This window comes from Pomacea canaliculata, linkage group LG6 (assembly GCF_003073045.1).
Source record: "Pomacea canaliculata isolate SZHN2017 linkage group LG6, ASM307304v1, whole genome shotgun sequence".
Taxonomy (NCBI): domain Eukaryota; kingdom Metazoa; phylum Mollusca; class Gastropoda; order Architaenioglossa; family Ampullariidae; genus Pomacea; species Pomacea canaliculata.
The window spans coordinates 6,377,929-6,404,853 of NC_037595.1; the positions used below are offsets into that span (position 1 = coordinate 6,377,929).

Genomic DNA, 26,925 nt, shown 5'->3' on the forward strand with positions numbered 1-26,925 from the left:
GCAATAAATGTATTACTTGGTCACTTTTTATTGCTTTGTGTTTTGACAAGAGCTCTCGACCTCGATTTCCCATGACTTAGAGACAATAAACTAAAAACGCAACAGACTATAAAGCTTTCGTCTACTCTTCATCTTCATGTTGATAGTTAAACCGGAAGCAAATTTATGCTTTGTCCTCGTTCAAGAAGAACAAGGAAAATTCATGGTTTACACACTTGAATGAATAAAGTTGTTACCAGCCTTTAACCTTACTTTTAGAAGAAAAAAGAATGCCTTATTTCCATTTCGCGACGTCTTCAAGTCCAGGCTCCTTGTATGCAACAGGGAAGAAACAACAAACGCGTCAGATCCGTACGAGCCTCAAAAGGATGCAGCGTTGGAAGTGCAGTTTATCACAAACAGCAAAGAGCGAACAACGTTAGAACAAAATAAAATATTGTGTGCTGTAAAACCCTCGGGCAGCTCTAGTGTCACAGCGCGCTTCCCACATGTACGCGTTGCACCCTTTGTGGTTTCAGCCTCCGCCGATGAAGTGAAAGGATAACATCTCTGAGAAATGTCGAGAAGAAAGGTGATGTGACTGGAAGAATCTATACACAACCTCCTGCCCGTCTCAGAGCCAGACACACAACTGTACGAGAAGAGGGAGGGTTGATGGAGGGCCTAGCGCGCCTCTGTCGTTTCAAAAGCCAATTAAAGTGGCGCTGATTTTGTGAGTCCTTTCTCGCCGCCATGGCCTCAAAAATAAAGCAAGGGAAGTTGCGTAGGGATCATGACAGGAGGGCACCCAGTACAGGCCAGACGTACAAGCAAACAGGAAGTCTAGGACTGCAATGACCCGTGCCAAGACGGTTAGCATGCAAGTTGGAGCTCGATTGTATTTTGCTGGGACAAACGCTGCCCAACAGATCTTGTGAGATAATGAGGCTGGGGATGTAAGTGGCAACTGCTGGCATCAGGAAAGTGAGGGGTGGTGGTCAGATGAAGCCTCAGATGGGTAACACCCCTAGAGTCCAACTAAATACCCAATAGAGCAGTAATAGAGTGTTTGCTTGTTGACTGGTCGTAAGGTGGTGAATTATCTCTTTCAGTTGTTTTAAACTCTCCTGATCAATTAGGTACCATCTCGGCTGGATAAATGTCAAGGGGTTCTCGAACCACACACTTTCTGGTTTACATCTCACTGATCACGAGTCTACAGAACCTACTAAACCACACCCAAGTCCAAATAAATCAAACAGCGGGGTAGACAGTTCTCACTGTACCGTAGCAGCTGGACGAATTCCAAGGTGCAAGCAGACAAGTCTTCAGCTCTGAGGCGTTGGCATGCCACATTAAAAGAAAAAGGTCTTTATCCTTTCTAGGTGTTTCCTCTTTACGAGGGTACAGCATTGGTTGAATGTAATAAGAACCTAGAGACCTCATCACAAGGTGCACCTGTGAGTCTATGCATCGTTGTGTAGCACCTGCACGTGCCGAAGGGATGACAAGCAGCCTCTGTGACTGAAACTGCTGCTCGTTTCTCTGCCGCTCGATTGGCACCAGCCATCCAAGTTTGTGAACCACCAACCACCATCCCGAGGAAAGCTTTTAAAAAAATGAGAACATCAGACGGTAAAAATATGCATATCTGGCTCCGATCATTGTTAAATATATTTGATGATCAGTTACCTTTGATTTTAAATGTTTGTCCCTCTTTATGATCAAGTTCTCTTGGTGTTTCAAAGCCTAGCTTGATTTTATCGGCTAGAAGCTCGTACCTTTTTTGCATTTCATAATCTGATCGAGTGAGGCAGACATCACTCACTCGGACTTAGCACCTCTTCTTTCGATCATGCATAATGCAAGTGAGCGCGCGCACACACACAAAGTAGCCAGCCCTGTAAACAGATGCCACACGAAAAGAAACAACAGCATGCCTGAGACGAGAGCTGAACCCAGGACAGCCAAGCTTCACTGTATTGGTGACAGCCGCTAACCTTTGCGCCACCGGACCGCCCTACGTGCTTTGGGGGAACAAAAAAGAAAGTTTAAGAGGGACAGAAAAAGGAATTAAGGAGGGGGTTACGGAGGGGTTAAGGATTCAAAGCGAGGCAAGACGTGAGGAATAGGCTAGCATGCATAGCTATCTTCTATGTGTTATATCCATTAATCCTGCTGTAATACGGACTTGATGGCGCCTACAGTGAGACCGCCCTAAGCTGGATGCCAGAGACAGCAGACATAGGTCCTCGAGGGAGCCATACATCTATCACCTACTGTTATCAAATTTTCTGCATTAATAGTACAAAGGAATATGCTTCCCGCTGGTCTAATAGCACGTGCTTTTATTTTTAAATGGCAAGCGCTTTATTTGTCTGTTTCTTATTTGCTTTTTAGTCCACTGCTTCAATTCTAGACCAGATACGATCTAGGAGTTAATGTTTTTATCAATCAACTAGTTTTTCTCTCTAGATTGCGAAAAGAAAGATCTCGCAAGATTGAAGACAATTCGCAAAATGATAAGAATTGTAACCAAATTCTAGTCAGCATCGGTGCGGAAGAGAGAGAAAAAAAAGTCTTCAAAATTTACCACACAGACCGTATACCTCGACAGTCTATGGAGTAAAATCAACCATCAAAGTATGTACACCTACATGCCACAACTCTGACCTAAAAAGCCCGACAGTCGCTTACTCTTTCATCTTGCAGGTGTCTTTCATGTTGGCCATGAAGCTTAACTAGTTCGCAATGTCTTCGGCCCCAGCAGTTAGTTCACGAACACGTTCAGTCTCTGTCCCCTTCCATGTCATACCCCCGAAAGAAAGAGAACGAAAGTGAACAGTAAGCTTGCGAAAGCGTTTACAAAGAAGAATAAATAAACAGACCTGATGTATTTTGACATGTGCACGCGCGCGTGTAAACATACACACACACAACGCATAAACATTCGCACAGGCAGCACCATCACGAACACTCTCAGATGTTCCCGTCCCTCTCCGCTACATCCAGACTCTGGTGACTTGCGTGTTTATTTTCAGGACAAAAGGGGGTAGGTGGGATTTTAGGGACTGGCGATGCAGGGACAGATATCTGTTCCCCATTCCCCCTAGCCCCAACTTGACATTCACTAGTATCCGCGAAATATTTCCCAGACTTCAAGTTTTTCAAACAACAGAACACGGTAAAACTAAACTGAACATCAGGGCACAAAAACCGAAGATGGAAAAGATGTCAGAAACGGAAGCGATTGGAGGAAGAAAGAAGACTGTAAACGAAAAACGAACTCGGCGACACCTAGCGGACTGCACAGAAGTCAGTTCTCTCTCTTTTTCTTGCTGGGAAGGAGAGTAAGCAGTGAGCAGCTGCGTGCTCGTATAACGTGGTGCTGTGACTCCGGGTGGGAAAGATACGGCTGATTTCCACACAGAACTGTGGGAAAAATAGACGTGCCACACCCATCTCATGCACGAGCGCATGCATTCGTACTTCTTTGAAAACTGCGTATCAATTGTCCACACACACACACGTGTTTATCCCTGTGTCGACCCCGTCCTGTGTTTGTTCACCCTCGCCACTAACTTACGATATTGACAGTTAAAAGTTATGCGTCTCACCCGCTTAAACCGTTCAAGATACAGTCACAACTCACAAGTTATGATTGTGTATATGCTTTGTAGTAATTGTCTTATGCCACATCAGAATTATTATTGTTATTGTTTGTTTCATTTTCGTTTCTTTCGGTGTTGTTTTTGTTAGAGTTGATGATGATGACGGCCAAGCCTACTGTTTGCGTGCCAACGGACCAAAGGCGACTGTCGGGTCGCCCGGGTGACGCCATTGAAAGCTTGGACTGGCGCTGACACACAACGGCATGTGATCCTCCCAAAGGTCGTGCAATCAAGCAAAGAGTACTCCTGGAATGGGCCCCGTTCCCATCCCCTGCAATGACTTTCCTACACCAACTGCAGTCTCCAGCGATGACTTCCTGCGGATGTGGCGGCACATACGGGCATTTTACCAAACATTCGTCTCGTTTGCGTGTCTGTCGGCTGGCTGTCCCGTTGTCTTTATCTGTCATTCTAGGTCTATTTATAGATGCAATGAAGTAGTCATAGAACTCTGTGCGCATCAACAGTTTTGGGCCTTACTGCTTTGGGTCATTCGTAACACCCGTGTCTCTATATTGCCTCGTTTTTGGCGAGGATCACGATTTCTTCAGCGCAAGAAGCTGCTGTGCATGAAAGTATGAAGATATTGTCTGTAATATATTGTGTATACACATAAAAAGTAGATATAATGTGTAAAAGGGTGTATGAATATTAAATTCCATCAAGAATATAGGATTAGTTCAGAAGCTGTATCGTATGTCAGGTGGTGGTGCATTCCCCATTTTCCCCAGTTCACCATTTCGATCGTGCTGACGACAATGGCTAGAAGGACTGTTGTGAGCTCTAACCATTGTTGTTGCTTCAAATAACTGTTGCGGATGGAATCGCCTTCTTCGTCACAGAGACTTTGCTCACTCTCTTCCTCATTGTCCAAGACAACGCGAGATTCTTCAAGAAAAGACAACCCAGGCCTGTCCATGACTCTCCTGACAATAATCAAACTAATCATTCAAACTCCCTGGGCTGCGCTTCACAAAGGGTCATCTCATTCCTGATCTGCTTTTCTATGGACAAAGCACTGTCTTGTGCCCTCTTCTCCTGAAAATGATTCTAGTGTTTACACGCGCGATGTTGGCTTCTGATCGAGGAAACTCCCACCGAGAGAAAAGACAACTTGAGAGCCTGCATGTCTAGAACCCTCCGAGGGCATTAGCGATATTCTAGCATACGAACAGATAATGCTAGTATCCGAACCCGAGCCAGCCCATCAGAGCTATTTCTAGTCAGAAACGAAAACATCGCATCTGTTTCGGAAAAGTTCATAAACGAGGTATTCGCGCTATTTTGTTTATTTTTATTTTTATTTTTATTTATTTATTTTTTTATTTTTTTTTTCACAATCGCCAACTCCTTAGTTCTTTCGCATATTTTCTTTTCGATAAACTCCGTCTCATTTTACGGGTGTCGGTCTTACTTTTATTTAGAATGAAAGTGAAAGAAAAACGGAGACAGAAGAGAAACTAAAAAAAAAACCAATTAATTCAAGGCCCACTCTACTCTGAGACTGGAAATTTCCCCTCCGCCCCTCACACCAGCGAGGAAAAATGAATGCATGATTTATCAAAACACAAAATAAAATAAAAGACAATGGTCTATGAGTTCCTGGCTTCACATCCCGAAATTTAGTCACAGCGACCCACTTACGTTCGCTGCCCCTCTGCCTACGAGGCTAATGAAACAAAACGATCCAGACTGTCGGGGGTGGCGCACCTCTTGCTGCCGGTGTTCGGGTCATGACCCTGCCTGCACTTCAAAGCATCGCCCTTTGGCCTTTGGCCCTTTGGCCGTCTCGCGCTTCGACAGACCGGAGCCTCTAGGGACGCTGCAAGTGCAAAACACATCAGACTCGAAACTCCCGTAGCGGGCCTCACAGACTTTCTCAAAGGTCGTCCGCAATTCTTCCATTCATAGACTATTAACCAGCTGCCGCTTGCTGAAAAGGACATAGTTTAGCCAGGTTCCTCCCTCCCCCTTTTACCTGTAAATAATATTACACGCGTGCGTCAAGCACAACAGAAAATGAAGATTCTTTGTCCTCTAGAAATCACGAGTTTTATTGAAACAACACTGTTTTTGTTGCTTGCTTATTCGGGTCTGTAAGAGCAGTTTGGTGAAAAGAACAGTAAAACCTGGCAACGCCTTTCAAAACATGAAATGTGAGAATCGTCTAGGTTTTGCTTAAGCATCGTGGTTGTAAGTTATCGTCTGCACGTGCGGTCACATAAGACAAAACAAGTTTTATGTCAATATCTATACTCATAAATTCTTTTGTGAAGTAAATCTTTGTTCTCTAAAAGGAAAGCTCGCAAAACAACAAACCCATTACGACCACTCATCCATACACAAGTGACAGTTCATTACTCATACCCACACACGTGCGCATGAACTCTAACACATGGAAACTACAGAGAGAGGAGTCTCTGAAATGCAGATGAAAGATCAGTAACCTAGGAACAATCTCATAGGAGAGATTATGTCAGAAGCATGCATGCCATTTGCGTTAGCTACAGAGGAGCATTTAGCCAATGAATGACGCTGTTACTACAATCCAATAACTCATTTAGCCAATGGATAACACTGTTACTACAACCCACTCCCTAATTCAAGCCCTTATCTCAGCCCAGACCGTAGTATCGATCACAATATTTCCGATGTTGCAGGAAGGCCAAAAGGTCACGGGTCAGTCTTTCTTTCTTCCTTCATTCGCTCATTCCGTCCTTTTAACTTCTTATTCTACCTCTTCTCCACTCCCTTCATCTTTATCAGTCTAGCTGTTCTAGTGGCAAAACTAAGTCCTTCCCATTGCTGATTAGATTTGCAAACCCTACCCAATCCACTTAGCTTCCGTCTCTCTTCGTTTGAAAATTTGTTGAAGTATAATTAGTAATTACAGGCACTTCAGACAAGAGGTAAAGCTGTTAGTGTTAGACTGAGAAGAGGGAACTGAAAATCACCCTGACATTCGATGCGCAATGACCGACAAAACAAACTGGCGAGATAAACTTTACAGTGTGTTTGCTAGTGATAGTGTCATTATCTGTACAATCTGGCAATCGCTGTCACTAGAATAGCATGTACACTGACGGCTCGTTATCTCTCCACACTTTCGCTGGACGAGAGCCTAGGGTATGGACCTTTTCCTAATCACATGCGCGAAAGCTGTGCGCGGCAGCAACTAGCAGCAAACAGTTCCGGACCGGTCAACACAGTAGAAATACAAAGAACGTCCACCTAATGTACAGATCGTCAAACTTAAGAGCCTGCTCTGAGTATTTCGTTCAGATAGATGAAGCCACATGCTTCCGAAATGCCACAAATTTATGTAAGCGAGAACGCGTACGCACATACAAAAATATTTAATATACAGGACAAAGTTTGACATTGGAATGCTCAGATCTGTGATATTTCCAAGAATTCGTCGATAGTGTTTCACAGTAAGCACCAGCATGGCTCAGATACTAACACGTGATGAGCCGACAGAAAAGCTGAAAGAGATCTCTCGTAGTGTTGTGGTTGAAAGGTCACATGCCTACAAAATTCGCCGATATAATCCAGAATTACGGATATCCGGGGAAAATCCACGCACAGAGTATACAGGAGCATGAAGATTTGGCGAGATGAGTTTATAGCAACACAGATGTATTACAGCAGCTACTAGCAATGGAATACCTTAGGTAGGTGTAGGCATGTAGTGATAGTCAAATGCTGTGCATGCATTATACTGGCTACTGATAATACTGCCGTGTTGCAAAGGCAGTGTCACAGATGGTGATACTGGCTTGGTATATATTCAGTGTGGCAAATGGAATGAAAAACATGTAATAAATATTATACCTAGGGGTGAGCATATAGTGCGGTTACTAAAATTGATGCTTTTTACTAGTAATTCTAGAGGAAATCGCACATTCTTTCCGAATTGCACACACACACATCAACGGTGAATTGTTGACCCTCTGCTGTCGGTTCCATTCCGCCTGAGGGTTTTGTGTCAGCCTTGCACGCACCACGTCTCTTTTCTTGACGACACCAACAGCGGCTCGTCCAAGAAAAAGCCAGGGCACACTCTTCGAGACGTTGACCTAATTCTGCATCCCCCTCCCTTCCTCTGCTCCTCTCTCCATCCTTGGTAGCCTGTACCCCCTTCCCGCCCTTATTCCCCTACCATTCCTGCACAAGTAAAGCCTCTAACAAGCTAGCCTGCATCGCTCAATTTTCTCCACAAACCCTCTTCCGGTTCGTGACGGCACTGTCCTCCTGCCAGAGGAGTGGGGATCGAGGGGAGGGGGTGAAGCAAGGGCTGTCCATCCCTAACGCCAAGCGTTTGTCACAGAAGCGGGCCAGACACGAGACAAGCACGTACAGTTCACGGTACAGATGCTGAGCTTCCGTAGGCGCACGCATGCGCGGTGATGATCGATGACGACAGCACTCACGTTCTCCCCCCAACCCCACACCTTCCACCTCTGCTTCGACTAAAGCGGCGACTGTGATTGGCCTGGTCACGAGCACCGATCAAAGAGCCAGTGTGGGCATGCGCACCACGCACCACGTAATTAATCGACCGGAAGTGCTCGATAATCATGGAAATTCCGGAGAAACACCTCGGTGGAAAGAGGTGAGTGCTGCATTTTTTTAAACAGGAGCAGGTGCTGCTTAGTCTGGCCAGGAGCTACGTATCCGCGGGATTGAAAGCCAGCTGTCTTATGTTGTCTGACAGAAGAAGAGCGACTGAAGGTGTTCGTGTGTCAGTTTGTAAAAATTGGGAAGGGATACACAACATCCTCAAGACTGTATCTACCCGTCCTTCAATCAACATTTAAAAATGAAATGAAGTAATGAAAACACCCCGATTTTATGGACACGTAAGTGGCATCATCCAAGTGCATGGTAGAACACACGAAGAAAGCAAAATATATGATCATAAACTAAACCAACGGACCCTGAGAACGAAAGCTGAAGTTGAACTAATTCAACGATGAATGTTGCAAGAAGAAGAAGTAGAAGAAGAACAAGCAACAACAAGCGTTTTCTAAAACGAAAGGAAAACGCTTTTTAAATGGTTCAAAAATATCTTTTCCGTTTGTGATGCCACACGAACAAACTTACTTTCTGAAGCATTTTACTGAAGGACATTCCTTTACATTCGATTCCCCTCGTTGGTGAGAATGCAATCTCCGTAGAGACAAAAAGACTGTTCAAATTACTTATTTTGATATTTGGACCTTCTGGAGTGCCCCTCTTTTATTTTATTTCTGAAGACTATTTGAGGGCACGTTTCAAAAATAGCATAACAGCTTTGGTATATTCTTCGATGTGCGAGTGTGAAATGACAAATAGAAAAATGCAGACAAGAGCACAAACCACTACGCTGTGATGATTCCCTAAAAAGAAATAAACGAATAAAGAAAGAGAGAAAAACTAGGATAAAACAGCTGCAGACCAGCAAACTAGTGAAGAAAGGCTTAACAGGTTAAGAAGGGAAAGTGCCGGTCCTTGAAGGCCAAAGCGACTATCAGCGAGCTTACGAAGAAGTTAAAACGTGACATTCTCGATGTGAAAGAGCATGGGAGTTCAAGTGTTTGGCAAGTCTGAACTACAACATAAAAACTCTCCAAATCAGAAGGCGAAGAAATGTCACTTTGACCAGGCATTTCGACCTACTACGTTCATAAGATGATTCACTGTTTGAAACCCACGCAAAAGGCTTGTTAATCTCATCCAAAATGCCTTCAAACTGAAATCCCTCTGGGCCGGCATTTCTACCCACCTCGTTTTAAAGATTTGCCGCGTCCCAGACTATAGAAACAAAAATACCCGAAACTTTTTATTTGTTTATTTTGGCTACAGTTTGCGGGAACTATAGCCGCGCTGTGTGCTCACTGTTAGAACTCCCTCGTGGTACCGACCCCATCCTTGTCGAAAAGTGCACAGGGTGCAGTGCATTGTGCTGGTCGATTCTTGACACGGGCTTCCTGAGTAACCTGTAACCTGTGTGGGCACTCGGCATTTACATGACCAAGCACAATCCTTGCAGCGTTTCACAAATACTTTTTTTAAAAGGGCGGACTGAGTGATAAACAGCTTGGAATTTATTAGCTCTGACAAAACAGCAGTGTAACACAAGAAGAGCGGAGACTGTAAAGGGACAGAAGACAGATTGAACACCACCAGAAAAAAGAACGAACTCTGACCCTACGAGATCCCGCGTCTTTCACTAAAGTAACGATCAGGCGCCTGGTCCCTTAACGACGTGCGCGTACAAATAAAAAGCCCTTACTGGTGTAATCTCTAGTGATGGGGCTAGACGCACAACAAACTTGTTAGGCGATAGCCAGCCGGATGGCTACGGAGAAACAGTTCAGGAAATCGCGGAGTTACATTATATAAAGCTCCGTGGGTAGAATGCTCGTGTTTGATGACATGGTGCGCGCGGCTCAAGATCGCAAAACATGTTTACCTAAGGTAAAACTGATTTAGCTGACAAGTCAATATTTCACGCTTTAAAAGTTCTCTTCTTTGCCAGGAAATGCAATGTTGCTATGTGAATTTCCTGTCTAAGCTAGAATTTATGGGATGATATGCATACATGAACGGCTTTTTACGGCGCGCGCATTAGATAACTTCCTGAACAAGACCTGTGGACAGCCAACTCAGCGGATTGTATGTTTTCGTTCTTCTTGGTCACCGAGACATGCACACTAAACAACTAAAGCACAGAAGGGATTCAGAAATTTAGTAAAGATCAAAAACGAGATTTTTTCATGACTAGGTTCAGTCTATTGCAAAAATACTGATTTGCAATATACGGTTAAATAAACCGGCAGTCTTGTAATCCTTCGGTCGCTGGGGTCTTACAGACCGCACATCTTTTTTGTTAGAGGAACGTGCCCATTTCTTCTGCCTCGCAGAATTCTACCTCAAATTCTCTAAAGAATCAGAAGCCCATTCGACAGTTTGCTCAACAATGATAAGTATGCTGCGCTACACAGGAATCAAATCGGTGTTGTGATACTATATTATTCCCATAAACAACCCCCTAGTCTTTAACTATCGACATTTCTATACTGTGTTCACAGAAGGGTCAAAATCGCGACTTCGTGTGAGACAATAATCTCAAACGCTATCAGCTCTCCAATTAGTAGTAGCTATGGTAACGAAAGCGTAGTCAAGCATGAACTTGATGCAAACTTTGATTCCTGTGCAAACTGCTTCTTTCCGACAAGTTCAAGCCGTCATATTAAGCAGTTTATGTTTTTTCAAAATCAATAAATGCTAAAATTACTTTACCAACAACGTCCTGATAAATAGGCTAGATAATAAGACTGTACACTATCAATGTGTCGGCACCTTCGGGCAACAAAGCTCTTATGTCAAAATTATAAAATGTCAGTTCGATAAACGCATCGAAGCGCGTCCCCAGTTGTGCGAGATAAAAAGAGGTCTTTTTCGCAGTTTAATTACAAGAAACACCAGCCACTGTAAATATTTATAAACCGACGCGGATGGTTAAACGCCAGATCAGTGAGTTCTGGATGATTATTGCTTTTGACGAGAACAGATGCTCGGTCCGTTGGCTCTCTGTGTACAGTCTCTTGCATCACCTCGCTGCATCATCAACACGCTTTTTAGGCGACATTACGTAAAATCTCGATATGTATCGTATCGCGGCGGATCCTGGTCGCCTACTCGTTTACTTTTTAAGGGGAGACTAATATTAGTTACAATCACTGATTACTATCCTTTTCCAAAATAGACATCAAGGTCTACACCTGAGACCAAACACTAAGCAAGAACCATTTACCGTCGCTGTACTCAGGAGGCGATGTGAATAGCAATGTCTGTAGGCGCTAACTGGAAGGCTAACATCAAACAGTCAGCTGAAATGGTCAGGTTTTATGAGCTGTTTAGCTGTTGCTTCGCGACAGCGACCAAGCGCGCAGAGACGATCTGTGCACAGACCTCCGGCTTTAATTAAGAGTTATATTTAGAACAGTTTTTTTGTTTTGGTCCTATGTGCATCGCATCACCTGGTCAGGAACGGAGACAGAAAAAAGAAAGAAAAGTTAGTGTTAGCAGGCACAATTATCGAATGTCAGCAACTTAAGCAAACAAGTTGGTTAGTTAGCCCTTGCGAGAGAAAGGGGGGAAGAGAAAAAGGGAGAAAGGGGGCTCCCTGAAGGTTCAGTTTGCGTGAGTAACTGTAATCCTGAAAATTCTGCTGTCGGCATTGCTGCTACATGACAAACATCACGAACATTACAAAACACCGTTGCCTCTGAATTAGGGATAACGTGTGCGGACTTTGGAGTTGAAGAGGACAGGCAAAAATGGCGTCGTTACAAGCTGACCAGTCTGCTGAAAGTTGCTTGCCCCAGACACTGCACAGGCAGAGTCTATATCAACGTTCCAGTTGCATTAACGTCCACACTTTGACAAAAGGGATCATGGGAAACAGTGAACTTCTAAGAACTTAGATAGGCATGATCTCAGCTAACTCTACCGCTGCACGAACTTTCACTTCCACAGAAAGGAATCATTGGAAATGGCTGCTGCAGGCAGTTATAAAGTGTCGTTACAACCAGATACAGTGACTATGCCGAGATACGGGAGAGGCGGCATCAGAAATCACATGAACACTGTCGATGATGACTTTCACTCCTCCCTTCTTATGCACCCAGCCAGGAAAGAAAGTAAAATCTAGCATTTCCTTCTCCGTGTGCTTTAATTTTTAAACGTGATGTGTGCGTGGATGTGAGCGAGCGAGTCAGCCAGTCAGGCAGTGGCTGCATGGTTTCATATATGCATGCATACTTAAAGGTGTAAATGTGAAATTAATTGTACAACCAACCTTCCATACCCCCATCCATTTCTCCTCCTCGACAAAATCAAAGCCACTTCCTGGGGTGTTCACGGTCGTACACTTTAGTCCATCCCAAGAGACACTATGAAACGGATCCTTACTATTTTTTCCAAGGCATCCAATGGCAGATTTCGTTAATTACGTAGGAAAACCCGCGAGAGATTTTTCTGCCTGGTAAACGTGGACTGCTTATGTCTTACGGCATACTAAAACCAACAGGAAGTTGCTCTTTATCGCAGAGTGGCCATGCTTCCTGTTGCCACGAGCGTCTAGTATACAAGACTTACAGGAACTCGCGAGCGCGCAGTGTGGCTACAAAGCCCACAGAAGGATTTGTCTGGCGGCGATTGCACTTTTTCAACAGCAAGTGTGATTTCTCACCGGAAGGCGGTAACTTTCGGGAGAAGGAACACAAAGCTGGCGCATGGGCAACCCGCGCTGAGCAGAACAAAACAAAACAAAAAATGGCATTCCTCGACTATAACAGTGTTGAAAGTGTTGAAAGTTTGATAACCTTTATTCTTTAGAACCTTCTCAACCAGACATGTGCTTCCGGACACCTTGCTATAATCGTGTCTTAACCGAGCAATCATTACCGGTCTGAACCTGGCTCAGAAGGATCAGCGATCATAACCGATCCCAGTTTCATTCTTAAAGAAAAAAAAAGCTCCTGCTCCCTATAGCGGTTTGAACACAGGCTGCTAACTAGCTTCATGTGGAAAAAAGTTGTCTACAATGTGTTGTAGCTGACCGCTCCTCTTTCTCGTTTTCTTAACATGTATTTAGTGTCAAGATACTAGCAACACTCTATGACGCCCCCTGGTGCCGCCTGATGTTTCTACCCCATATTAACTCGTGTCGCGTGAAATTCTGATTATGCCATATTACAAAAGCAGAGAGTTCGTTTTCGTAGAGCAGCGTGCATTACATCACATCAAAATAAAACTCTTCTTTTGAGTATTCTTAGACAACAACGCCACTACTCTGCGGAGTCAAAGAAAACGAGCGTGAGGGAGGCACGCAAGCGCTCTGAGCACATGTAGCCACCTGAAGCTAGTGAGGACGGCGAGGTGCACGTGCGAAGCAATCTGGTCGTCGCTGGATAACGCCTTTGCGCGGCACAGTCTTTGGGCGACAGCGATTGATAGGGCGAGTGAAAGGGCTGCTTGACCGCACGGACATCGTCACAGCCTCTAATTTTCTAAAAGCCTAAAAGTTTATTAAGTGCTTCGATTAAGTTCTGCGTGCCTCAGTTAAAATCTGAGTGTTTCGACTGCTTTGTATTGGGTATAGTAGACAGGCAGATGGGAAGAAAGGAAGGAAGGAAGGAAGGAATGCATATTATAAAGGACGGGGAACGTGGATTGAACGCTGGGGTCTGATTAAAGCTACTGTGTACGAGTCAAATGCTATATCAGTACAAGCTGGTCACATGAAACAGTTTGACAAACTATTTGAAGAGGCAGGTTCACAAGGGCATGCGCAGGCAGGCAGCGCAACGAAGGTCCTGTGCTTGGGTTCTAGCGAATCATCACCATTGCTTGCTGTGGGAATGGCATCAATGGAAACAACGCCACCTTGTTTCCGCGCACTCAAACGTCCCCCAACGGACGTCGCAAGTCTGATGGAATGTTAGATAATAGCCGGTGCTGCGCAAAGTATGCCGCGTACGTCATGTCTACGTGCCGCTCACGTTCCTACATCACCTCTTCTAATCTAAGAACGAGGCGGGTGGTGGACACCAATAAAGTCATTCACCTTTAAATGCGAAAAAATGTGTTAGTGCAACTTCTTGCTCTTACATCAACTTCTAACTCCTCTGCCAACCAACTAGTAGACAAGAGACCCATTAAATTATTTTAATACTTATCACAGTATATTCTTTGAAATAACTAATATTTTCTCCGTTTTCTTCTTTTCCTCCCTATTTTTGGTCTCAAACACAAGTTTTTGTGTTTGCTGTCCAAGTAATGACTTACTATAATGAATGTTCTATACAAAATTATTCGAAAGGCATCTTTTTATTTCATGGGAAATCTTAAGTCTGCATTTTTGTGGGTTGTTTCTGATTGTGGGTGAGTTCCTTAGGAGAGAAGAAGCTGAGGACTGAATTGTGCCTTCTTATGTTTTCTTAAATACTTATGGATCTTTCTTTAGCCCACTAGTTCAATGAGGCCTAATTGGACCTTTGCAATGCTGAACCTGTTTCTTCGACTGCAAATTTCCCTGATTTCGCACTAATCGAATTGCGTGGGGAGACAATACAAAGTATATAGGCCTGTTGCACAGACTACCGGCAGGAACGCAACAAGCCATGCAACTTCAAACATTAAAAAAACGAGAGTAATAAAAAAAACAGATGAGAAGGGCAGACAAAGCCAATCAAACAACAGGTACGTTACCTCAGCCGCATATGTATGCATCGAAAATCCTGATACCCTTTTCTCGTTGCGCATCATCTAGACGGCGTGTCTATCATGAACATGCAGATTCGCCAGACATTCCCCCCAATTCACCATATCGAGGATTCCCCAAACGTTGGGAGGTTGGGGGAGATGAATCTTCCCAATAAACAACTAGCGGCAAGCGGCAAGCTTGACACAAACCAGCTGCGGCAATCGATGCCGCCTTTCAAGGGAATTTAGTGAGCGTGACGCGCATGACAGGCAAATCAGATCGCGATGGGAGGCGCATGCTGACTGCGGCGCCAGATGTCTCGCCTGCAGGCAAGCAGATCGCGAGTGACGTCTGGCTCACTGACCGGAAGACGATGTCAACGGGACCAAGTGTAAGCTGTCGGTCATTGTGACGTCACAAACTCCGTTGTTATACCAAGGTGATCGCACAAGTGACCGATCATTCCACGTCACAAAGCTACGTTGTTATAGTATGATCTCACAAGCGACTGATCATGCGACGTCACAATGACGTCATCTAGCATATGCATTAGGCTTTGGTTTTGTTTATTTTACTGTTGTTGTTGTTGTTGTTGTTGTTGTTGTTGTTGTTGTTGTTGTTGTTTTGTTATCATAGGAGGCGGAAAAGGAAGGGGTAGTAACAGAAGAAGACAGCCATCGAAAATCACAAACACATGTATTTGTTTACGCACTGAAGCTATGAAATAATTGTGTTTAAAAAGAACTACAACCTAGATCAAACATGTCGACTTTTAATACATATTTTTGGTAGCTGGCATATTTGCTATGTGTTACCATTTCTTACAATTATTCTGACAATGGAGCACGGTTACTTAGCCTACCCGAGCTGGATAGATCGGCTAATCGGAAGTAGCGGCTAAAACCTGGTGCTCAAGGACTCAGGGTAGAACTACCCAAATCATTTTGGTAACCGTGTTTTTATCGTAGGTGTCCCCTTTCAAAAAAATTGTTCTACCAGGATAATTATAGCTCGATCGTGATTAGTTCAATCGAAATGAACATAATTTTTTCCTAAACCTGACATGCACAAATGTACATAGAGCGCTTTGACACATTTCAAATATTCTTACTGTTCTTATTCAATTTATCATCTCTAAGTGCCAAACTTTATATAAAAAACAAAATTCAATATTGCAATCCACATTGTGCCGTTCGAATTTTTTCCAATAGGTCATTTATTTATCGAAAGAAAATAAATTAAACACCTGTAAACGGACTTCACATGCAAGAAAATGTGCACACAAACTAGAGACTGCTCACCCCTACTCTTTACACAGGAATAGAGGCTTGACGACATGGACGCTGTGCTGAGAGTAGTCGACAGGAGTAGGGTGGGGGAGGAATCTTCATAAATGCGTAGACTCTATTGTGACAAGAGGCTCTTGAAAGATCGAGGAACGAGGACAGTGTGCACGGCGAAGATATTCAGGAAGTGTAGGCCGCGAGTGGGAGTCTGATCCTCCCTCTCTGCAGCGTCCGGCCATCGCCTTCCGTCCGTCTTTTTGTGCATGCGGTCACCGCCTCTCGACGACACTATATGCGCTTCCGGAGATGGCGACGAAAGATAGGGCTTCTGTGCAATCACTTATGTGTTACTGTCGTATTTACACATTCTCTCTCTCTCTCGTTGCTGACTCTTTCTGTGCAATGTGATGTTTTGATGTATCTCGAAAATGGAAGGGCGGTAGATAACATCTAAAAATCACCATTAAAAAAATGTGCATCCCACGTGATCTTCAAAAGACATTTATGTCTCAGACATCAACATAAATGCTTAGCGGTGTCTAGCAAGTGCATTCCACGTCTCTGCCAAATTTGCATACACAATCATGTTCAGATCACCCAAAGGCCACTAAAGACACTCCATCGACTCCCCCGACTGTAAGAGAGTTTAAAGGCCGCTCACGATTTCACAGTCTCTCGCTGCTGGCTAACCACCTTTCCTCAAGAGGCAGCCCTTTTCACTCATCAAATCCTGATGGAAGGTGTGTGTGTGCGCGCGCGCGCAACGATCTGACTTTATGTGTCAACAGATGCAATTATATCGATCAGGCAAAGACACCGCATTCAGACAACGTGCAAACACCTGCGAACACACTTCAGGTGACAGAAACTCTGCACACAAAATACTCTACCACCTACCCGACTCCCGACACAGGAATACCACCTGAGGCTTGACGACCACGTCGCGGTGGTTAGAGTGGAGGGGGAGAGGGAATGAAAATGTTTGTGAATGCGTGACCAGGGCTCAGGAAACAAATGACGACAGTGTGCAGGGCAAAGTCCATGAGAATATTTACTATTTGGTATACAGGTCCGAGGCGAAGACGATGAGAAAGTGTAGGCTGAGCGTGGTCCTCTCTCGGCGTTTGACCATAGTCTGCTGTTCGTCTTATCGTGCACACGGCCAACGCCTCGAACCAAGGACGGCATACATGCACTTCGAGTGATGTCGACAAAAAGATATGGCTTCTTGGCAGCCACTTCCGTGTCATGTACATATTCACATACGCACACAGTTCCTCGAATACAAAACGGGGATATTGCACTGAACTTTACAGATCATTAGACCAAAACTGTGCATCTTACTTGACCTTTAAGGAAGGATGCAAGTCTCATTCATGGACGTAAATGGTGCTCAATGTGTAGCATCTTACGTCTTTACCGTGACAGCACACAACTATTCTGGGGTCATCCAAAGGCCACCTGGGACCTACCAGCTGACTCAGAAATCGTGGAGGAACTCTATTGACCGTGAGGGAGTTCGATGACCGCTCACATATTTTACTATCTCTGGCCGTTGGGTGACCATCTTTCCTCACAATGAGGCCTCGGTCAACGCTTCTCACGCCTGTTCGCGCATCCTAACGAAACGAATTACCAGCGGTCTCGGTGGGGTTATCACAGGCCACCAGAGGTTGGGGTGGGGGAAGGGGTCGGACCCGTAATCAGGTGGTTAGCGCAGTCACCTTTGGAGCAGAAGGTCGCTGGACCTGTGTCTAAAATCTGCTGTCACACAGCCCAGTTCTCGAAATAATTCGTTACCTAATTTACATGAGTCTCAAGAAATAAAAGTGTAAAAAGAAACAAAAAGTAGTACAGTACATTGTGTTTCCACTTTATGGCGGGGATGTTATTGTCACTGATCGCTCGAACTCGGCTCATCTCGGACGTTCCGAGTCCAAATATTTGTTCGAATTCCAAGACAAAATTTTTCATTTCCTTCGAATACCTCGAAAGTCAAGGCGTTCGAGAACCGAGGTATCATAGTTGTTTTACACAGGTCTTGAAGGACTTGGGCCGACTTCTATATTTAAAGCGTGTTGGGTTTTTTTTTTTTTACAACCGGGAAAAGAAACACCGAACACGGGAATCCAGGAGCGCGTGCTTGGCCGCTAGCGTTAGGAAGCAAGTATTTCACAGCTACACCCAACACTTGTCAGGGAATATCTGATTAAGTTCTAAGTGAAGTACTTGGAACCTGGGTTAATTATTGGCTGTATCGGTTAGGTGTTGAAAAGGACTAGTTACTTAAAACAGCGACTAGTTGCCGAGTGTATTAATTAAAACGTGGGTGCTTTGATTACTGTGTGTATCGATTACGAAGTCGGAATACAAATTATGAATGTCCATAGATTTTGCTGCGGAAGTAGCAGTTGGCTTTGACAATAAAGTTGCTTTATCGTCTTTGGTGTATTAGACAAGTAGTGAGCGCATCAATTAAATACTGCACGACATTTTAATTAATGTTGAATGCTGGATCCATAAAGTACCACGTGTAATAACTCAGCGTTCACTGTGCACCACCCAGGGTATGACAGCTATAACCACTAGAATATTCAGGCAAATGTATGTCAAACATTGCACTTAATGTTATTTCTGTGACATAAACTCCGTGTCGTGATGCTGTCAAGTGTGTGACTCATACGCTGCTTACTGCATGATCAGTATTATCGGCATTCTATGTTGCATGGTAACCTTTGAAATGCGGGGGAAACTGCACTAGGTGGGGCTTTGTCTTCACGCGTGTTCAGAGAAGCGGAAACTTTGTCTCTTTGTCAGCTTTAGACTAATAATACATGGTGCGTTGACTCACTGCAGTGTGTCAGTACCAGTGGCATTTCCGCACTGACAAGTAGCGGATGTGGGGGTGGGCCGGTCAAGACTTCAGCGACACCAGTCACCAACGATTTGCCGTGTCATGGAAGCGAACGAGGGTGGGAGATAAATAAATGCTGTGATGGGGAGGGGAGGTCTACGGTAAACAAATCTGACGTCACAATGGTGACAGTGTACAGAGGCGTGCCAAAACCACGGCTAGCACCGTCAAGATCCAACTGCCAAGTCTGTTGAAACAGATAATCAAAAATTCTTTTCTCTTCGCGCGTGAATCTCAAACTTACAACTTTCTTTCCCTCATTTCCCCTTTAAGATGGACTCCAAGATCAAACTAAAGTATCTCTAATTGTAACATTACACAGAATCTGTCCATGTTTCACACTCTGTATCTATATTTTACACTACGTGTTTCAAACTCCAATTCACACTGTATAACTTTGTTTCATACTATTTGTCCTTCTCACCAATACCATCAACTGCTGCAGACGCAGGAGTCGAGGTGAAACCGAGTGTACCAGATGCCGACGTGAACATGCTCACTGAGTTGCTATGAGCGATGCACAGCGGTGTGAAAATACGGAAAACAAACTTGATTGATTAGTTCGGGAGATGCTTCCACCTAGAAAAGGCACCCTTTAAAATAGGGAAGAAACTGAAGTACCCGAAGACACACACCCTCCCTCCCCCCTCCAACAAAAACACACAAACTTTCACATTCCTGCGACGGTCAGCACTGTAAACTCGTGCCAAATATAGAGAAAAATGCATATATACCGAGATCCTAATCCATGATCTTAAGATTGCTGTCCTTACAAGCGAACATTTCTGGGCCATCACCCTCCCACACCTAGAACAAAGAATACGCTCAGATTCTAATTAAAAATGTGCAGTTGTTTATAAATTTACCCTGTTGAGAATATACCTTCTACAGATGCTGAAAAACAGTTTGCAAGGTGCTGCTCCGTGGAACACGGAATGCGTTAACCCTATAAAAATATAAACATGCTGAGAGTGAAAATATCTGAAAGACAGTATACTAGGCTGGGGGAGGAAGGCCCTGGCAACGGCCTTTGACCTGATCGACAAAGGAGAATTGTAACCCTCGAGAGAAGCATCTCTGGAACTTTGCGTGCTGGTAGTAGCGACGTGGAAAGGAGGACAAAATGAGGTCAGAGGCCGAGGCCGAGGTCACGTGCACGCAGGGGGACACACGCACACACAGAGGACATCGATTGCTTCTCCCGGCAGTCTCTATGCCATGTGGGGGCGGTCTTACACCCACGTCCACTCCATCATTTTCCACGCCCCGCCTCCTCCCCCGCTTTTTCTCGGCGTTAAGACCGAAGACACACGCACCTTGGAACTGAGACTCCCAAAGAAGACGCTGCAATCTGGTCGTCGTCTGCTGCGGTCGGTCCTGCATTAGTAGCACGAACGGCTGTCGGCTAGTAACGGAGCTCTCTTCCAGCATAAGCCAAATTAGGTCATTCGAGCCTCGATCAGCCGCAGTTTGATGGCTTGTGTTATTGGCAGGTTTGTTCTTGATCTTCAGAGTCCTTCATATACGTTGATCACGTCTACAATGTATAACAATCAAATATTTTATTACCCTACCCAACGAATACCTAGAGCTTAGTCATATCTATGACGCATACCAATCTGGTCATTTATTACCTCACGTGGCGATCTTAAAAGAGAAGGCAATGGAAATCGGGTTGGGCTTATTTACAGATCATATAAATTATAGATACTTATTGGGCTTTAATTATAGATGATTATAGATGCCGCGCTTCATACTCTTTCGCAAAAGGAAAACAAACGGACCATAAATCGTGACGTACAAGGTTTTCTTTGACAAGAAAAGCAACTCTGTCGAGCTAGTAGTGTTCTCAGTTTTCTCGCAGGTCTTGCTCGCTGTGCTCAGGTTCGAAATTGTATTGTACGATCCCAGATCCATCATACTAGTGTTTCGACGACCACACTTACGAAACTGAAAGTAAACGTTGGTGCCCACTGGGATGGATGATGTCACTTGTCAGCCTCGGTGAACCACCCTAGTTTAGTGCTTTAGAAGCGATTGTAAAGTAAGCTATTGTTTTGCCATTCAAAACTTTGTAACGTCAGCCCTTTCCTTCGCATTGCACCTTAACCCTTAACATACCTAGCCTACGTTGTCCATGTTGTTTACCAGGCTGAGATCCTTGGAGGACCCCTTTTGTTTAATTTCGCAACTGTTTGTTGCGACAGATTACTCAAATTAGGTAATTTCAGCAATACAAACATTTTTAGCATCAAATATTTTGATTATTTCATCAGTAGTTAGCCAATAAAATTCATATTCACTTCTTCATGTGTCTGCATTTTTACATGTAAAATTTTACCAATACAGTGTGTACATTTTTTACATCTGATTACATACAGTATAATATTCCGGTGCAACCATTTAAATCATTTCACTAAAATAAAAGGTACAGATTCGTGTGTTGCCATTGCTACAGTCCTTAGCAAATGTCACAGTTGTGCTGATCTTCCAACGTGTCTCACAGACAAAATGTTGGCATTTTATTTTACGTTTGTTTAAAAGAACACTTTATTAGTCATATAATGCAAGAATCAAGAGTAAATTAGTTGTTATAGTTACGGCAGGATCACTAAAATTCACCCTGCGGGGCCTCCGAGGATCCCCTCCCCGCCCCCCGTTGATATGTTAAGAGTTAAAAGACTCCTCCTTTTAAGTCAGTCATTATAGTTTATGTCAGTTTTGTGTACTGATTATGTCAATCGTGGCCACGTGTTCATCGTGTTTATGCAGCTTAGTGGCTCTCTTTGGGAATCGGTAGAAAGGAAATTTCGGCGGCTCTCTCTCCGTGTAATCCCTCAGCCACCAAGCCTCAACATGAACTGCGGAAAGTGATGACAAAGATCGAGAATAAAGGCAATGTGATGACAGCCCACTGTTTACTGTGCGTACGTGCATGCGCATACTTGAGTGTGGGTATGCGTTCTAGTTATCGCGTGTGCGCGAGACCTACAGGGAGGCGGTGTGTGTGCGTGAGAGAGAGGGTTGAGTCGGTGGTGTGTGTGAAGGGGTCCCTTTCATGGAAGTGCTACTGGCACAGATGCCGACAGCTCAGGAGAGCGGTTATAAGATAGACAACCGCAGAAATATTATTCCGTTCTGAAAGATTCTTAGGGTTGTTACGCAGATATCATTTCCTCTATTTGAATGATGGCGTACAGCACAAATTGAGCGTGCTTTAGGTGCCTGCCTTAAGATGACTGTCCTTCCGACTTTGAGTGAACTTCAGATTAAAACACTCAGTTTTATTACATTTGCCAGGAATGAGTTGAACGTTAAGAAGAAAACTACTTTTACACTATTGCAACCACGCACTATTTGTAACTACCTTCACAAATAGATCGAAATGCATTTTCAGCTTTACCGTTCTAGTGAATCGAACTTTTTCTCGTATGGCTGAGGTCAACAACTTATATGTCAATATTCCGCATGAAGTTTTCTTTGTGAGGACTTCAGCCACTGGAAAAATGGGATCACACGTTAATTAGGAATGGCGGTGTACAAACGTGACCTCACTAATCTAACCTCTTTTTCTGCATGATGATTTAGGTGTGTGTCTCGAGAATTGAAAGGGTTATGTACCCATATCTGGGAGAAATAGTACTGAGCTTTGCAGAATAATTCGAAAATATTTGCATCCTCTAGACTTTTAAGATGCGCTTTACAATCGGAAACTGTGCTACTTATTTAGCCTGAGCTTTGTAATTTATCGTTGGTCTCCGTTTCTGGGCGTTTATTTTCTTTTCTTTTTCTCAACACAAAGGCCTTTTGCAAGCAGCAGACATAAAATAGAGAAAGAGGAGAAGAGAGCGGATGCAGCAAAGGAAACCCTGAGAGCTCAGCAAAGCCCTCACAGTGACCAGAGAGAAGACATGATCGAGAAACCTTTAACCTCATAAAAGAAACGCAGGAAACCCCTAGAGTCTGTTGCTAAAATGAACCGGATGTTTCATCCCTTAGCTAGCATGTCAAAGTGACGATACTATGCATAAAGGGCACGCTTAACCATCCACACAAAGTTTGGCAACTGCATGCTAGTTATGGGGAGACAGGACTTTGCCAAACTTGGTCAAACGTTGTATATGCCTTAAGACAGTTTAGATTTTGAAAGAAAACTATTCTTGCTGCAATGATGTGTTGGTACAGTACTCACCAAAGTTTCTTTTATCTTCCGTTGGTCAGCTGCAGGCCATCGTTGACAAGAAACCGTACACTTCTGCCCCTGGATGACACCTGTTATCCACCACCACGACTGTCTCCGAACTTGGTGTGTACCGTGCAGACGTCTGATTCTAGAACCAAACCTTCACTTCTTCAAACTGTCATTTGTTACCATATGTGTATGCTCTCACATAAATTAAAACTCGAATAAAATACTTTGTTTTGCGTTTAGCATAATTCTGATTCTAGAAGTTTCTCTCACTCAGCCGGCATTGTGTTCAGCAGGTCCAACACAGCAGAAACACACTGTCTGGTCTGCGGGAATCATTGTTCGTCCCTGGAGGCTGTCACACAGACGAACATATTGGAATTATTTGAATGAAATAGCTACTTTCCTCCTCCTGCCATGCAAAGACATCACGACAAATGCATCTTACCAAAGCGGGGAAACGAAATTCTGAGAAGAGTCACTCGTCCTCGCGACGCTAGATCCCGCGCGACACATGGCGACCGTCGGAATGCACACTACGCCGCAGTGCCAACGAGTTCAATAACCCTGCGCGTCTCCTCCTCTTGCGTTTCTGCTGTCACATCGAGGTCGCGGATAGATCGATGCGTGCGTGAATGAGAGAGAGAACGAGGGTTGCAGCAGCAGCAGTGGCAGCATCGCGATGCCTGGCACCGCAAACAATCGCCTTCTTCCCACCGGCTCGGCGCGATGCTGTCGTCTGCTGTCGCACGGGTGATAAGAGTTACCTCCCGTCGTTACATGGCGCGGCGACAGTCGCAGAACGAAGGAAAGACGTGCCTGTCTCACTGCTGATGGCTGGTGAGAAAACTTCAGGATGAACAGGCAAGTCCTGAGATGTCTCGACTTTCAGCTGCGTGCAAACCTGTCAAACAGATTTTGCTGTGTTTGTGTGTGGTCGTAATCTCACCTGGCATCACGAGCGCACGTCCTTGTTTGTCGTCACTCATGTCATCACCTTTGCGACGGGAAAAAATATACAACGGCGCTGGAGGCGATAAAAGCGAGACCATCATCAAACTTCGGAAAAATGTGGGCTATGACGCAATATATGACCTTCTCTTCGTGTGAGGTTGACAAAACACAAGCTAGTCTTTAAAAAATGTTTTGCAATTTGCGTACAATAGACCTGTTGCAAGACTCTGTCAAGCAGCTTTTTAGCCATTGGTAAAGAAGCAATAATAGCGTGTTAAAATGTCCTCAATAATAATTTTATAGCGCATTGCACATAAAATATGCACAACAAACACACAGACAAGAGTGTTGGTAGCGAGCGTAGACATAATGTGACAGATGGCGCTGATCTTGCATAGTTCATAATAGGTGGATTGACAGACAGGTGTAACCTGTCCATCATAATAGACAGACTGATAGACAGCTGTAACTTGCTTATCAAGAGTCATATCTGCAATCACAATGAATCCCAGATTCCAGACGAAGGTCACAAAGGTGATGCTGGTTTCGTCCACCTTGATGTGACTTGGTGGACAAACGAGTGAAGATGGATTTATTTATCTCGAGCATAGGAAGGCTTCCGTTTTATCATCGTTGAGTTTAAGTTTGTTTGTTACCATCCAGTCCTTGACATCGCTGATAAGGCTTCTATGGAGACATTCAAAAAGGTGTGTGTGTGTGAAAGAGTTGGATTGGTGGTGTGTGTGTGAAATGATCCGTCATGGCAGCGCTACTGCCACAGATGATGACACGTGCAGCAGAGTGGTTAACATCGAAGTATAGGAGTGGGATCTTTCAATCAAAGCAAGGTGGAGAAAGGTTAGTTTGAGCACGAGGCTTTAAGTTGCATTTCGAATGGACTTCAACGGTTGATATTTCACGGCAGCAAATCTGTTCAAACTTGTTACACAATTTTGATCATCGACAAAGACCACAACAGTATTTTTATTTTCTCCTGCTCAACAATAGACGGTTTTGGAAAAAACAAATTCATTTATGTCAGTCGTCTGCTGGCTGCCACTTGCAGACCTCATCGATCATGTGCTTTAAAGTTGACACCGGAAGGTGTGAACAGAAATGCGAAAAGAAATGCAGTGCCTATATTTACCTCCTTCTCTCTCTCTCCGCGCGTGCTATCTATCGCATACACACTCTCTGACACACACACACACTTTCTCTCACCCACACACATCTTCTTAAGAGCGTTCACTGTGATCGGCAGCGAAAGAAGTGGAAACACTTTGCATTGCTATACAGTGGAACCTCGGTTAACGAACTTAATCCGTTCTGGAAAGCTGTTCGTTATCCGAAATGTTCGTTATCCGAAACAATTTTTTCCATAAGAAATAAAGGAAATAGATTTAATTGGTTCCCACCTCCTGTTGACTCGCTAATATTTGAAAGTTACAGGCTATATAGGTATTTGTTTTAATGAGAACAGTTATAATTCAATATAAATAGAGTTAAATAAACATAAAAACATTAACGAAAGCATTTAAACATCAGAAAACTTGCCGTGTAGACGGCGTGGGTGGAAGCAGGTGTGGGGAGGAAGGGGTGGAATTACTGCTTTGATTCCCCCTCCATGAGCACACGTGACATTATAAAATCGGGGGTGACTTCCTTTTTCTGTAGCTTTGAGGTTAAAGGAAAAAAACTTGTCCAGTGTCTGTTCCTTCTGCTTTTTCTGTCAAACTCTCCGGTAATACGACATGACATATACGACAGACGCATGCCACCTTCATACTTTGAAATCATTTCCTTTTTCAATTCATTTGTTGGCCGCTTCCTTGTCATTACCTCACTACTATTAATTGCTCTTAATCTTGTTTGGAGCCATGATTGAGTATTATCTTATTAAAATAAAGCACAAAAATCACTAAATAAGAAGAATGCGCACAGATAAGGAGCGACCAATCGTAACTGTGTCTCGAGCGCGAATGATGACATGCTGGTCGGTCACGTGTGGTTCACGTGGCTGTTCGTTATCCGAAATTTTGTTCGCTATCCGAGACAAATTTTCAACGAAATTTTTGTTCGTTAACCGAAATATTCGCTATCCGAGGCGTTCGCTAACCGAGGTTCCACTGTATTCCTATTGCGCTTTTCATGCGTTTCCTTTGTGTTTATGTGTTTAAATATACGGAATCGGCCGTTTACCTTGACCCAATTACTAGGAAAATAAACATCAAAGAACATCTACTGAGCATACATATCTCGATCGAATTCTTTTACTTTACAAATTTTTCTCAAAATAATTTATTAATTCACAGCAAACATGATGTCGCACAGTTTCCGTACACCATTGTGACTTCAAGCTTTGGATTTCGAACAGGAAGGATATGTTGCAGCTATTTCCGCCGGAAGAGCCATTTTACCGGAAGATGTGAATAGTACTCATAAGCGGATCTCGACCCCAAGTTGCTGTGACCCTTGCTTTGCTTGCAAACTGACTTGTTGGGCAGATGGCTGGTTAAAATTCTAGACATTAGAGCAGCTGGGACTTTACTTTCATCGAGAATGTTATTAGTTGATAACTAGAACAAAGAACTTGGTGATATCGGCCATGTGCAGTATATCTTTTACTACAGGCTAAAATACGTAAAGGATTGTCAGGGTATCTCAAGAATAGAATG

The 26,925-nt window shown here is 43.9% G+C and overlaps 2 protein-coding genes across 4 annotated transcripts in view; one reads left to right on the forward strand and one right to left on the reverse strand.

The window, feature by feature from the left end:
* Positions 1 to 4,356, forward strand: part of LOC112565604 — a 71,626-nt gene extending 67,270 nt beyond the window's left edge. Inside the window, exon 3 of the mRNA XM_025241156.1 lies at positions 3,739 to 4,356. Coding sequence (XP_025096941.1) covers positions 3,739 to 3,744 — 6 coding nt within the window. The 3' untranslated portion in view covers positions 3,745 to 4,356. The remainder of the gene's footprint in view (positions 1 to 3,738) is intronic.
* LOC112565599 overlaps positions 1 to 24,037 on the reverse strand; it is a 42,803-nt gene extending 18,766 nt beyond the window's left edge. The window contains exons 1-2 of one of the 3 annotated variants that reach the window (XM_025241148.1): positions 23,745 to 24,037; positions 23,300 to 23,651 (exon numbers count right to left, since the gene is read on the reverse strand). The gene's annotated coding sequence lies outside the window, so the exon portion shown is untranslated. Of the gene's footprint in view, positions 1 to 12,498; positions 12,716 to 20,423; positions 20,645 to 23,299 lie in introns of those variants that run through there. The other 2 variants (XM_025241147.1, XM_025241146.1) reach the window with 2 other exon arrangements.
* Positions 24,038 to 26,925: the final 2,888 nt, after the last annotated feature.